The sequence below is a fragment of the Leptopilina boulardi genome, unplaced genomic scaffold (assembly GCF_019393585.1).
Source record: "Leptopilina boulardi isolate dan_hultmark-lab unplaced genomic scaffold, ZJU_Lbou_2.1 LbouV2_315, whole genome shotgun sequence".
In the NCBI taxonomy this organism is placed as follows: Eukaryota; Metazoa; Arthropoda; class Insecta; order Hymenoptera; family Figitidae; genus Leptopilina; species Leptopilina boulardi.
This window is the reverse complement of record NW_026137880.1, coordinates 81,341-96,468: the sequence shown is the minus strand read 5'-3', so window position 1 is coordinate 96,468 and position 15,128 is coordinate 81,341. Positions and strand designations below refer to the sequence as shown.

The 15,128-nt window shown below is 30.9% G+C and overlaps 1 protein-coding gene across 2 annotated transcripts in view; it reads left to right on the top strand.

The window, feature by feature from the left end:
* LOC127283904 (ARF GTPase-activating protein GIT1) overlaps nt 1-15,128 on the top strand; it is a 121,966-nt gene that overhangs the window by 72,883 nt on the left and 33,955 nt on the right. For both annotated transcript variants that reach the window (XM_051309022.1, XM_051309021.1), the window contains one exon: nt 12,027-12,197. In XM_051309022.1, the coding sequence (XP_051164979.1) occupies nt 12,027-12,197 (171 nt within the window). The remainder of the gene's footprint in view (nt 1-12,026; nt 12,198-15,128) is intronic.

Sequence of the window (15,128 nt, the reverse complement as noted above, 5' to 3'; positions counted from 1 at the left end):
TACTTTTATATTTCTCGAATATTTTTTACACATGTGATTCATGCTGTGAAACTTTTTTGAAATTTCAAGAATTTGTTCACGTGTAATTACACGGGTATCAGATACTTTGATATTTCTTAAATATTTTATTACCTTTTACACGTGTAATATATACTTTGAAACTTTTTTGAAATTTGAAGAATTGTTATGCACGTAATTACAGTGAATAAAGATGTAAAAAGTCTTATTTGACTACCAACTAAAACAAATTGGGAGTAAGCGAAAAGAATTGTTTGTAACATAAGCTGAATTCAGTTTGGCATAAAAACTGAATTGGAACGTTACGCTGAATTATTTTTTTCTTACCGTGAATTCCTTTCACTTAAACATTTGAATTGACGTTTGTTTATTCGAGTTTGCATTATAAATGAATAGAATAAATGTTTCGAAGTGTAAAAAAGTCGATTTGGAATAAGAATTATATAATTTAAAAAAAAATAAAAGAGAAATGTGACAGATTCACTGACAATTTTATCAAGTGTGTAGAGTTCATATGATAAATTTACCATATGAGTACCACTCTCATGGTAAAATTGTCGGTAAATCTCTTTTATTTCTTTTTAAAAAATTATATATTTCTTTTTTCAAATCGGCTTTTTTACACTTTGAAACATTTATTGTATTCATTTATAATGCAAACTCCAATAAACAAACGTCAATTCAAATGTTCAAGAGAAAAGAATTCACGGTAAGAAAAAAATAATTCACCGTAACGCACCAATTCGATTTTTTTGCCAAACCGAATTCAGCTTATGTTACCAACAATTCTTTTCGCTTACTCCCAATTTGTTTTAGTTGGTAGTCAAATAAGACTTTTTACATCTTTATTCACTGTAATTACGTGCATAACAATTCTTCAAATTTCAAAAAAGTTTCAAAGTATATATTACACGTATAATTACACCTAAACATTATTAAACTTAAAACAATACTCATTTTAATTTCCTTTCCTCCTTTTAATTAAATAATTTTGTATTTCTTTTCAAATCAAAAATTCGAAGGAACCCTCTTTAACTTTAACTAATTTTCGTCTAATAGTGGTTGCGACCAAATATTTAAAATATCTAGTTGTAATATATGTGAAACTCTGTAATTCCCTAAGTTCATTAACCATAATATTATGGTAAAAATATTATTCCCTTTAAAAATATTAAATATCAAAAGTAGGAGGTTCACAATGTGTTATTGTAACCTTAAATTTTTCAATTTTTTAAAACACATTATTGAAAAACTATTAAAAATTATATGTTGGAACTCACCAAAAAAATAAATTATTCTATTCTTCACACAGGAACGAAGGAATTATTACAAAAATTTATTATTTTTGGATAAAATCTGAATTTTAAAAAAAATTTCTTGAAATAATTTCAAAAGTTTTATTTACTTGTAATTTTTTTATTAGTGCTCCAAAAAAATTGAGGTTTTGCACATTCATTTTTAATAATATTCTTTACCATCCATTAAAATCTCACGAAGGTGTTTTGCTTCGTTTTGGAGATATTAGTTTTCAAAATTTTTTATTTAAAAATGTTAATTAAATGACTTGAAGTTAACTGACCAATTTTAAATCGCTACATTTTTTATAAAAATATATTAATAAGTAGAGATTTGAAATTGATCAGTTAACTTCAAGTCTTTCAATTAACCTTTTTTAAAAAAAATTTTGAAAATTAATATCTCCAAAACGAAGCAAAACACCTTCATGAGATTTTAATGGAAGGTAAAGAATATTATTAAAAATGAATTTGCAAAACCTCAATTTTTTTGGAGCACCGACAAAAAAGTTATAATCATATAAAAATTTTGAAAATATTTCAAGAAATTTTTTTTCAAAATCATATATTATATAAAAATAATAAATTTTTGTAATAATTCTTTCGTTCCTGTGTGCAGAATAAAATGATTTATGATTTTCGTGATTTCCAACATCTAATTTTTAATATTTTTATAATAATAGCGTTTTTAAAAAATTTAAGGTTACGAAATTCACATATATTAAAACTAGATTTTTTAAAAATTTGATCTCAACCACTATTAGACGAAAGTCAGTGGACTGACCCTTCCATGGATGACGGGTACCACTTAAAATGCTAGTTCTTAACGAGAAAAGATTATGCTAATAGTTGAAATTTGTCATATTAATTGCCGTCAAAACATAACCTCAAACATAGATGTTATCTAACGCTGTTCAATAATTGTTATACATATGTACACTGGCTAACACTACACGATCGCTACACATTTTTTTCCGTTGTAAACGCAGCTTTGAACAATTATACGAAAATAAAACAAAAGGCCTTTCCTTTTCTAAATATTGGCTATGAGAGTTCTAATCTGTGATAACGTAAAGGTTCTCAACCTGTGTATAAATGTATAGCTAAAGGTAGAACACACCTTCGGCAGCCTCCCACCACGCAGAAAACGTATTGGAGTAAGAAAGAAAGAAAATTCCAATTTAAATCTGTTGACTCTTTGATTGGCTCTTACATATGTGACCGTAGCAATAATTTCGTCGAGGCCGTTTCCGAATTGAGGTTTTTTTTGCGCAATTTTGATAGGCCGTTTCCGAATTGGTATTTTTCGTGCACACTAGATGGAGGTACAAGTACAAGTGCCAATGTTATGAGTGCCGAAGAGATTGGTAGTTTATCTATCTCTCTTGCACTTGTGTGATTTGCATTTGGACTTGTACTTGTTCACTTGGCTTTTGCACCTATTCTGGAATCGCCTTTATCAAAAATGCGCTAACAATCCCAATTCGGAAACAGTTGTAGAAAAACAAAGAAGCCATTTCCGAATTGAGTTTTTTAGCGTATTTTTGATAAAGTTTAAACCTTTCTTCAATAGATTCCTAAATGTTTACGTTGCGATGGTTCGCAAGCGCAGTGACGTCATCAAACATTGATACCAATCGCGAACAAAAAGTTTCGTTTATGATTCTTATCTTATCCCTGTTTTCTAACTTTACAATTTTTAATGCACGTTTTTCTCGACAACTTTTAATAAATTTAATTGAATTAAAGAAAACTTGATGAACAAAATATTTATAATTAAAAAATTCAAAGTTTTAAAATTATAAACCAAACTTTCTGTTCGCGATTGGCATCAATACTTTGATGATGTCACTGCGCCTTCAAACCAATGCGTCAGTCACGCAATGCAAAAATTTAAGAACATATTCGAAAAAGGCCTTTATACTCGAGAATTATGCAGTGTCCTTGTCTTTTGTGGCCAAAAAAATGACACTGCATGACCGTCTTCGACAGTTAGTTTGTTTGTAACCTTCTGAATAAGAGGTTGTCAAAATTTGTTGTGTTCAACTTGAAAAATTACTGTAATATTCCAAAATTTTGTGTACAATTCTAAAAGTTTTTTTGATTTACTCAATTTATAGAACAACATTTACTAATTTTCCAAATTTCGTATTTCCATTTTGGTTCGTGACTTTTAATTTCGTGGCTCCACAGAAGGTAGGAAATCAATAAAAAATTTTATCCAAATGTCTTTGGTCTCTTTTTATGTCATTGGCCAAGCAGTTATAGTAGTTTTACTTTTTCAGCGTGAAAATGGCTGAACCAGAAATCATAGTTTCTTCTAGGGGTGGCAGAAAGTTGTTGTACAATGGATTTATTTATTATCGACGGGACTCAAATAAAAACAAAACCTACTGGTATCTACGCCTAATAGGATCTGAATACTTTCTGTATGATTATAAATAATTAATTAAAGTGGGATTTTTTGGGAAAAGTGGTCTGCAACGAAAGCCAAGTACAAGTGCAAGTCCAAATGTAAATCCCATGAGTGCTTTTTTTCATACGGAAAAACAAGGGCATTTGTTCAACAAATTTTCTGAGTATACATTTTACAAAAAGTGCTCTAAAAATCTCATTTCGAAAACGGCCAAAGTGTATAATAGGGAAATAATGGTACGGTCACAGCTCGACTGCCTGCAGACTGACGGGGCAAGGGGGCGACATGATTGTGAGACGGAAGAAAAACTGACTATTTCTCGCTTACACTCATGTGACCGCTCCATAAGAGCCGTTTCCGAATTCAGATTTTTATAGTGTATATGTTACGATTAAAGTGCATAATTGGTGAATGTGCAGATTCACCGAATTGGGCGTTCGTAGGTCGGTAAATGTGAGAATATCATAAGATTTTGTGGTTAATGTGCACATTCACCGGTCAATGTACACAATCACCAAATCGTTTTGGCCAAAGTGAAAAAGCAATATTGTAATTTTGATCTGTAAAAAAATATTTTTATTTATTCTTGCAAGGGCCACTACATTGACACTTAGAATTACACAAAAAATCTCCCGCTTGCAACTACATTTTTTCGTGTCACATTTGCCTTTGCAAGAGCATCTTTTAAATCCTTGACCGCCAGTCAAGGATTGCAAATTCACTATTTCTCGCAAAGATTTCGCTATATCCGGAACTTCCGTAGGCGAGATAATTTTTTGTCTACATACAGTGAATTGATTTCTGCTGTAGTTTTGTTTTAAACGTCCATCCTTGGTTCCCAAAGAATATAAGTTGTTGTTGACTGACAAAACAATAATTAGCGTGGACACTATATATTCATTGAAATTTATATATGTATATGTATATTTCATTCATATACAATTGATATTTTGATTTCTGTTGTTATTTACATATTCTATTTCTATATTTATTTCTATTCTATTATATTGTGATATTTCTTCCTGATAAGCCAGATCTAACGGATAATTAAATTATTTTACAAAATAAAATAATAAAGCAACTAAAGGTTCGATTGTAAAAATGTGCTAGATAATACTTTTGTTTTCATGAATTAAAAATTAGACGTTAATAAAATGTGTATTGATTTACCAGTAATATTTTGGTTTTCCAGGTTATTCTCAATATTCTCAGAAAAATTGCGAACATTTTGAGAAATGTCTAAATACAAAGCATTTCCACTTGGCGAATATAAATTTTCACCGTATCGAGGTTGAAGTGTTGAATAATGCCATAAATAATATTCGGGGTCCATTTAAATAGTCTAATTAATTTAAACTAATTAAAACCTAAATTTTTATTATTGACAGTAACTAGCCTATTTTCATTAATTAAATCGTCAATTTCTATTTCTGACAGACAGTATTTTGTTTCGATTAAATTTTAATATAGAAGCTAACCGACATAGTAAAAACCCAAAAAGGGTATACGTGAAGAGATCAAAATAAAAAAAATAATAATATAGAAGCTAATATTTCATATAAAATGCACTATATTGTAAGTGCAAACCAAGTAGAAAAATAATTACAAGAAATACAATTTATACAATTTCCAGAAAATGAAAATGACTTGTCCCTCACTTTTGTATTTTTATGTTTTACCGGCAGAATTTCCTCCTTTTACCTGCTATTGAAATTACCTTATGATCAAAAAATTTTCTTTACCATCGCATAAGCAGCAGAACACAACAACGAAGTGTGTGATGAAAACGAAAACGATATAAGTATAAATCTGCTCGTTTGTCATGGAGGCAGAAAAAGCCGAAACACTTTCGTAATTGAATTTCTGTCAACAGTGTAACGCCTTGAAAATGGAAAGTAAATATTTTGAATTTTATATCATTATGAAATTTGATGTATTTTTTGATTCTCTTTCGAATGAGACCAACCCCGTCGATATAAGTTATCGAAAACGGTTATCCGTTTTCATTTTATAAGCGAAAAACGAGCAAAATGTCAACAGTGTAATGGTCATAAGTGTAATGCAAATTTGTATATATGGCTTCAGTAAACGTAATAAATCACAGATGCCTTCAAAATAAAACTTTTTTCTTTTATCTTGATATCAGAATGGTTCTAATGTATTTTTGAGCGCTGAACACGATCCCGGGTCTTAAAATTGCCTACCATGTCAGGAATTTGAAAAGAGTGGGGCTTAAAACCCCCAAAAACGTGTTTTTATGGGTGTTTAATATAATTTTTTTCTTTAACCTGACGTGGTAAAAACTTCAAAAAAGTCTTAAAAGTCAACGAAATTATTGCTACGGTCACATATGTAAGAGCCAATCAAAGAGTCAACAGATTTAAATTGGAATTTTCTTTCTTTCTTACTCCAATACGTTTTCTGCGTGGTGGGAGGCTGCCGAAGGTGTGTTCTACCTTTAGCTATACATTTATACACAGGTTGAGAACCTTTACGTTATCACAGATTAGAACTCTCATAGCCAATATCTAGAAAAGAAAAGGCCTTTTGTTTTATTTTCGTATAATTGTTCAAAGCTGCGTTTACAACGGAAAAAAATGTGTAGCGATCGTGTAGTGTTAGCCAGTGTACATATGTATAACAATTATTGAACAGTGTTAGATAACATCTATGTTTGAGGTTATGTTTTGATGGCAATTAATATGACAAATTTCAACTATTAGCATATTCTTTTCTCGTTAAGAACTAACATTTTAAGTGGTACCCGTCATCCATGGAAGGGTCAGTCCACTGACTTTCGTCTAATAGTGGTTGAGATCAAATTTTTAAAAAATCTCCAAAACGAAGCACAACACCTTCGTGAAATTTTAATGGATGGTAAAGAATATTATTAAAAATGAATGTGCAAAACCTCAATTTTTTTGGAGCACTAATAAAAAAATTACAAGTAAATAAAAATTTTGAAATTATTTCAAGAAATTTTTTTTCAAATTCATATATTATCCAAAAATAATAAATTTTTGTAATAATTCCTTCGTTCCTGTGTGGAGAATAGAATGATTTATGTTTTTGGTGAGTTCCAACATATAATTTTTAATAGTTTTTCAATAATGTTTTTTAAAAAATTGAAAAATTTAAGGTTACGATAACACATTGTGAACCTCCTACTTTTGATATTTAATATTTTTAAAGGGAATAAAATTTTTACCATAATATTATGGTTAATGAACTTAGAGAATTACCAAGTTTCACATATATTACAACTAGATTTTTTAAATATTTGGTCGCAACCACTATTAGACGAAAGTTAGTTAAAGTTAAAGAGGGTTCCTTCGAATTATCTATTTGAAAAGAAATCCAAAATTATTTAATTAAAAGGAGGAAAGGAAATTAAAATGAGTACTGTATTAATCTAATCTAAAATAAGCTTATACCGAAGTCCCTTAGGAGGAGTGTTGGTACTTAAGTCGCAAAACCCATTGCACCTAACCCCGGTAAGCTTAAACCTAGTCTCCCTCTTTAGATTCTTGTCTTATTCCAAAAGTCCAGTAACTCTTCTACCGAGAGGTCGCGAATCCTATCTGGGTCTACAAAGGCATAGCCCCAGCATTGATGTCTCCCTGCAGCGTAAGCTGGACAGTGACATAAAATATGAGTAGAAGATTCCTCTTCCGCGTTACACAATCTGCATCTAGGTGAAACGTTTCTACCTATTTTGTGCTGATGGTAGTTCATGAGGCCATGTCCCGTGAGCAGCCTGACCACTGCTCTAACTCTGATCTTGTTGAGTTTTAGAAGGGACTCGGCAAAACGCCTGTTGAGTTTTAATCCCAACAGAGCCTTGGCCTGTCTACCCACAGTAGTCTCCGCCCACTCTCTCTCGTGACATCTCCTAGACCATCTTTCAATGGCCCCTTTTACCGCACCTGGCATAATGCCTCAGGAGTGTAACCTAGAGCTATACTTGCTCTCATGATTTTAACTAAAGGTAAACGAACATACTACTGTCCTTTTGCTGTGCTCTGATTCTCTGAAGTCTGGGAAATTAATTCCCACAAGATGCTTCAGACACTTAGCTCTGTCATGGGTGAATCGTCCGTTAGGTAGCTTAACCTTTCCTGAACAGATTCACTTGTATCAATTATATACAACTGACCGAATATACTTCTATCATCTTGATTTGGAGGAAGAGAATATGTATTATGATAGATCTGACCGTGTATACGAAAAACATAAAATTTAATTAATTTATCGGGATAAGCAGTTAAATCATCTAACTTTACTTTACCCTCATGACAACAACTACTAAATTCTTTATCTGACGGCTGTTCACACAAGAAGTTTAACGAATTACAATGCTTACATTTAACGTTCATCAAACCTAAATAATTTTGTGAAATTATTTTTTCATTAAATTTATTAAAAGCAATAATAACTATTCCTAATGTTTTAAACTTCTTATTACTCTTTTTATTAGTTTTACTCCTTGAATCTTTCAATTGGCGTTCTTTCTTTTTTAACTGACTGTCTAATAAAAATTTCGCCTTTTTACATAAAATATTTTGGTCTATTCTTTCTTCATTTTCGATTTTTATTCTACGAAAACTCCGTTTCCTAAGTTTATCTATCTCTTGTCTGCATTCTTTTTTTCTATCGTTTCCTTAAGCCTCAGTTTTCTGTTTCTTTTAGTACTTTTTATACGCTGGTTAATTTTTTTCTCATTATCTTCATCTAAAGAACGCACAAGCCTTTTTAGAGAGTTTGAATTATTATTTTTACTCTTATCTATATCATCATTGGTAATATTAGAAAAATTAGAAGAATTTGTTTTTTTGTAACGGAGTTCATTTACTCGATTTTTATAAAGACACTTCCAATCATATTCAACAAATAAATGCCTATTATCTAATGTCTTTATGTCTAATGTTGCAATTGCAAATAAACCACAATCAATACCATTCGGTTGTTGATGCACTGTTGCAAAAACTACTGGAGGTTGATAAGGATATAATCTATTTAAATATTTCATTTGATCCTCATTTAAACAACCTAAATTAAGACTATCATAAATATATAGTCTTGCTCCATTGTAATAAGTACATATCCAATGACTGGCAACACAAGAACCACTAAAAAGTATTTGAATATGCTTTTGACTTTTTTTAATAGAACAAATTTGATCAAGCATATTTAAATACATGGTACTTTGCATGTTGAAACTAGAATTAGATTCTCTTCTCAACAATTTTTCAAATTCATAAATATGATTATCATTTAGCATTTCTCCTTCTTCATCAATAATTTTAAAATCTGCGTCACTTAAATTAACATACCTTTCTTTTTGTAACATGATTTTCTTAATGCAATTTACAGATGTAACTTTGACAACTTACCCCACAAAAATCCTCTTCTGTATAATTCACCCTAAAATAGTATTACAAATTTTAAAATATTTTAATTTAATGGTGCTTAAATATATTGATATTTTAAATAGCCTTATGTTATGTAATCTGATTCTTATTCGTCATTATCTTAACATAACTCTTATGTGGTTTGAAAGACATTTAATGTAAGAATTCTTTATTACCCCCTAACAGCAACGGACTTTTAATAATATCCTATGGACGTCCTACCCGCATCCGGAAATTTGTATATCTCTAAAATGTCCTCAAGATATCTACGGATATACCTGAGACATCCTAGGGATGTTAAACTTTCCGGTCATCCCCAGGACATTCCTAAGATATCTTGAATATCCAAATGGTAATGGGGGATCACACGTTAAGTGATCAAGGTTCAAAAAATTTTTTCTTCAAACATGCTTACACTCGATGCAGTTGTAGTTCTCATAAATGTTGATTTTTGGTAAAAATATTTTTTCATTTAGATTATAGATCAGTATTTTCCGAGAGGGAGTAGGTCAAAGTTTTGGGATTTTACAGTACACCGCAAGTTTTAATAATTTTTAGGGTTTCGTCGCCCAGGGCCGTAAGCCTTATAGTTTCGTTTTGGCGTTCGTCTGTCCGTCGTACATGGTAACCGCTTCCAGGGCAACAGTTACTATGGCAACAGTTACTATGCAATGTACCGTAAAACCCCAAAACTTTCACCCCCTCGGAAAATATTGGACTGAATGAAAAATATTTTTACCAAAGATTAATTATTGTATTAGTTTGTATTATACAGTCGTGTCTCCGTACTGTGCGGTTTTCTGAAATTTCCCTCTGTCCATGATTCCGTACCATGCGGCTCTGAAATCACCCCTACTACACACCTTTTCAGGCTCATCTTGAGAAGGTACTTTACGGGTGCTTTAAACAGTTTTAAGCATTAGATGCTTTATAAACTTATAAATAAATTACAATTTTTGCTTCATCATATTTATTCAAATTTTCAATTTAACTTTTGTTATTAAATGTATTACAATACTTACTTGCTACAGATATAAATTATCCTAGCATGCAAAATGGGATTTCCACTTCTTTTTGTAATAAATAAAATATATTTCTTAATATTACATATTATATATTTTTCTAATAATTTTACTATTTTGTGAGTGTTTTGTTTGTTGTTGTATTTAATATTAACAGAACTTTAGAATTTTTATTCAACAAAAATTGTTAATATAATCACCTAATAGTAAATAATATTAACATAAGTTATTATAATTGTTATGTCTTAAATAGAGAAATAACTAACGAAATAATATTTTATTTATGTCCGCTCGGTGATTCAGTGCGCATTCCTGTTTCATTTACAGAGCAAAAGGCTCTGAGCTTAGGGTACAGAGAAGAAAGAGAATATTGTTTTTTAATAACAAGGTTACAAGTTTATTTAGACAAACATTTACAGTTATAAAATTGATCTTTGAGAGAGAGAGAAAGAGAGAGAGAGAAAGAGAGAGAGAAAGAGAGAGAGAGAAAGAGAGAGAGAAAGAGAGAGAGAGAAAGAGAGAGAGAGAGAGAGAGAGAGAGTATCCTGAAGCAACCATTCTTGAAATAAGGGAAGTCAACATTCCACTGAAACAAGTAATGTAAAGGTTACTACAAATTTTTATAAGGAGTTAGGAAGGATTTAGATAAAAAATATTACGACTTACCTTAAAAACTTAGATGCTAGATGTATGAAAAAGGACCACTGCTGTGTCCACATGTCGGTTTATGAGGCTCAGGAAGGTTGACGGGCCTAGGTCAGGAATTCAATTTGCCGTTACGAAGACTCAAACGATGAGATTCTCCCAGAAAAAGAAAGAAAAGATGATTTCCAAATATTATGTAAAGATCAGGTCCTTGAATAATAGGATGAGCACTTCTTGATGTAGAGAATTTTAACACTTGACATGGAAATTCTTCTAAGTCGAACTTGAGTATGAACTTGAGTATGAAATCTTGTACAAGACTTGTACAAGATTTCGTATGTGAAGATGACGTGCTGGTACCAAGATCTGAACTGGATGTTGCTGCTTCGGTGAAAAGTTCTGAAGTTCATTGGTACACTTTCTAAGTTTTACATTATAATTTCCCCTTATTTATAACAATTTAATTGTTAATAATATAAAGGACAAAAAATTAATATATACTTCATTTTATGAATTCACAATATAAAAAGAAAAATTCTATTCGAATATACACAGATAGTCAGATTCGGTACATTTTTTAAACATTCCAGTAATAAAATGTCAAAGTTTTGACCTACTCTTCCTGCATTCCATTCTTTCACTACCAAGATCAGGTTGTTGATAATAATTCCATTTGCTCTCTCCCAAACGAAAATTTGTCTTAAATCATTGAGCTGAAGAAAGGTATCTGTATACAGATTTCCCAAAAGTTCCTTAGCAAAAAAAAAAACTTGAACTATCAATTTTTTCCCAATCATCTTGCAATTATTAATCCACTTTTTTTTACCAATGTTGTCAATTTACTACAGATCAACTTTCATTTAAAATTAGGAGTAGTTTCTCGTAAATTTAATTAATTAATTTTTAGAATTTTAGGCCTTCATATTAAATTAGTCATTTTTAATTTTCAATATTTGGTGTTAGATTCGTTACTAGTAACCCGAAATACCATTTACAGGTAAAAAATTTTGATCAAATTCGAAAAAAATAAAAATTTTTGAGAATTATAAATGTATAAATTTATCATGATAAGTAGTTTTTATCTTCAAAAAATACTAAACAGTAAACTATGTTTTTAAAACATGTTCACTTGTTTTTATAAATTTCGTTTTGAAATATTTAATCCAAAAAAAATTTTGTGAATATGCATTTTATAAAACATTAATATTACTGTTTTCAGAAACCCATGTCTCCAATGGGGAAAGGATTACCTTCGGCAGTTGATGTTCTTAGAAAGCAGTTGAGTATTTCTGAATCTACAATAAAGGATCTTAGAGAAGAAGTACGTTTGTTACAAAATACTGTTGAACGGATTTCAGCAGAAAACCAAGAATTGAAAATTATGTTGCAGGTATGTATTTAGACTTATAATGTATGTAGTTATATTCTTTTGAGTTGTGATTATTGTTTAAAATTACATAATATCCAAACTGTCTCATCTGTCAAATTTTTTATTTAAGTAATGACCTAGCAAAATTTACGGTAATTATGCAGTTAAGGGGCTCCTGTCATATCTAGAAATTAGAGATCCTCAAGGGAGAGTTGACGCAAGTCGAGGATCTCTACTAGAAATATGCAGCTTTTCTATTGGTCTTTTTTGCTGATTTTATTTATTTTACATATAACCAAAAGGGGCAGCTGTCCTGTCAAATCGTGAAACGTACAGCTTTTCATATAGTTTTTTTTGTTGATTTTTTTATTTTACAAGTAACTAGATAGGAAAACAACGTAAAAGACGTAAATTACGCAAATAACGTAACACATAAAACTTTTTTCTGTCTTTTGAGCTGATTTTTGTTATTTTACTAGTATTTAGGTAAAAAGAAACTTACGCGGTGACTACGGTCGCAACTGCCGATCCCACTCCACTTTGTCCGCAGAATACTTTCGGCCATATCCGACCCCCGCCAAGGTTTCTTTAAAATGCAAACGAGCAGAACCTTACGCGGCCGCGTACACTAATAAAAGAAATACTAGTATTAGGATGAAATTTATGGTTGAATATTAAAAAAGACTACGTTTTAAAGGAAATGATGATTTAATGAAAAAATTGTTATTTAATTTACTAAATATGTAAGCTGTGAGAAGAGTAAATCGATGGTAATTATTTACCTAATAATATTGTTCTTACTGACTGACAGTAGATATTAATGTCGGTCAATAAGAACAATATTATCAGGTAAATCATCACCATCAATTCACTATTCTCACAGCTTACATATTTAGTGAATTAAATAACAATTTTTTCATTAAATCGTCATTTTCTTTAAAACCTAGCCTTCTTTAATATTCTAAATTAATATTCAATCATTAATTTCTTCCTAAAACTGGTATTTCTTTATTCAAAATGATGCAAAATTTGTCCGTATACAACCTCCGTATTAATTTAGTATTACAGTAAAGGCTGTAATACTGAAATGTCAAGATTCCGTATACCAGCTTAGGAGTTGGTATAAGGAATCCTGACTTCTGCTATACAACATTTTTTACAGAAAGAAAAGGTTAAAAGCTTTTAACCTTTTCTGCCCCTCCCCGTTAAGGTTTTTTAAAAATGCAAAAAAGAAGAATCTCCTGCGTAAGGTACTGCTAGTTTGCATTTTAAAGAAATATTGGCGGGGAGAGTCGGATATGGCCGAAAGTATTCTGCAAAGTGAGGTTGGGGGGTTCTCCCCCCGACGGGACTAATACTGGAACTCCAGTCAGGGGGTTAGGAGGCGAAGCCCCTATTAATAATGCACCAAGTGAAAAGAATAAGAAATAACCTTATTCGTCTCATTTGACTTCTTAGTCTCTTAGTGAATACATTATTGTCAATAATAGTGGTATTTTTCTAAAAATTGATTTTTTGTAATTTTAAAATGTCTATAAAAACTGACACCTGGTTTCAACGATCAACTCTTTCTTTAGAACTATCTTGCCAATTCGTTGCATGGTACCTACATTTTTCTACCACCACCTCGCCTCGCCAAGAAAACCGTGCTGATGAGATAATTAAAAATAAGATAGCACACGTGTGTTGATTGGGGCAATTTTGTCAGGAAAGCTTTATTTCTATGGTGTCTAGAATCCAGCAATGATAAAATGAGCGGACCTGTCAAAATTGTTGAAATTGACGAAGCAAAATCCGGCAAACGAAAATATCATTGTGACCGAATTATTGATGGTGTTTGGCTCTTTGGTGGTTTTTGTCGTGAAACTAGGGAAATTTTCATTATTCCTGTTCCCGACAGAACTTTTAAAACTCTTTTATCAGTCATTAAAGAGAAGATTGATGAATGTCGAATAATCATGTTGGATTGCTGGAAAGCGTACTAAAGCCTTGATCACGGTTTTAATCACTTCAAGATAAACCATAGTATAACTTCGTTGATCCGGAGACTCGTGCTCACACTTAACATATTGAACGTACTTGGCGTGACACCAGAGCAGCAATTCCAACGTATGGTCGTCGTGAAAAGCATATGGATGGATATATTGCAGAATGTTTATTTAAAAGAAAGTTCCTAGATTACACTAAAAGATTTTATGAAATTTTTAACGTGATCCAAATGTTTAAAGATTTAAATGAAGGTTCCGCAGATTCTTAAAGTATTTAGTCCTAAAATCCGTCCTTCACAATCAGCTCATCTTAGAATTATCTTCTTGTTTTTTTTATTTGGACTTACACTACAATCAGTCTTTCTCAGGACTACCAGTTTGTATAATTATAAAATCTTTAATTTACACTACAATCAGTCCTTTTTAGGACTACCAATTTTTATAATTCTAAAATCTTTAATTTAGGCTATAATCAGTCCTTTTCAGGACTACCAAATTTTATAATTCTAAAATCTTTAATTTAGGCTACAATCAGTCCTTTTCAGGACTACCAGTTTGTATAATTCTATAATCTTTAATTTAGACTATAATCAGTATTTTACATTATTTACATAATTTACGTAATGTATGTAGTTTATCATACTGCCTCGTCTAAATACTGGTAAAATAACAAAAATTGTCCCAATAACCTGAAAAAAAAGTTTTAAATGTTACGTAATTTAAATTATTTGCGTAATTTACGTCTCTTACGATTTTTTCCTAACTAGTTACTTGTAAAATGAATAAAATTAGCAAAAAAATCCATCTGAATAGCTATACATTTCTAGATATGATAGGAGCCCCTTAACTGCAGAACTGAATAATATTACGTAATTTACGTTATTTGCGTAAATAACGTCTCTTATCATGCTGCTCCTTCTAGTTACATGTAAAATAAATAAAATTACCAAAAAAATCAGGAAAA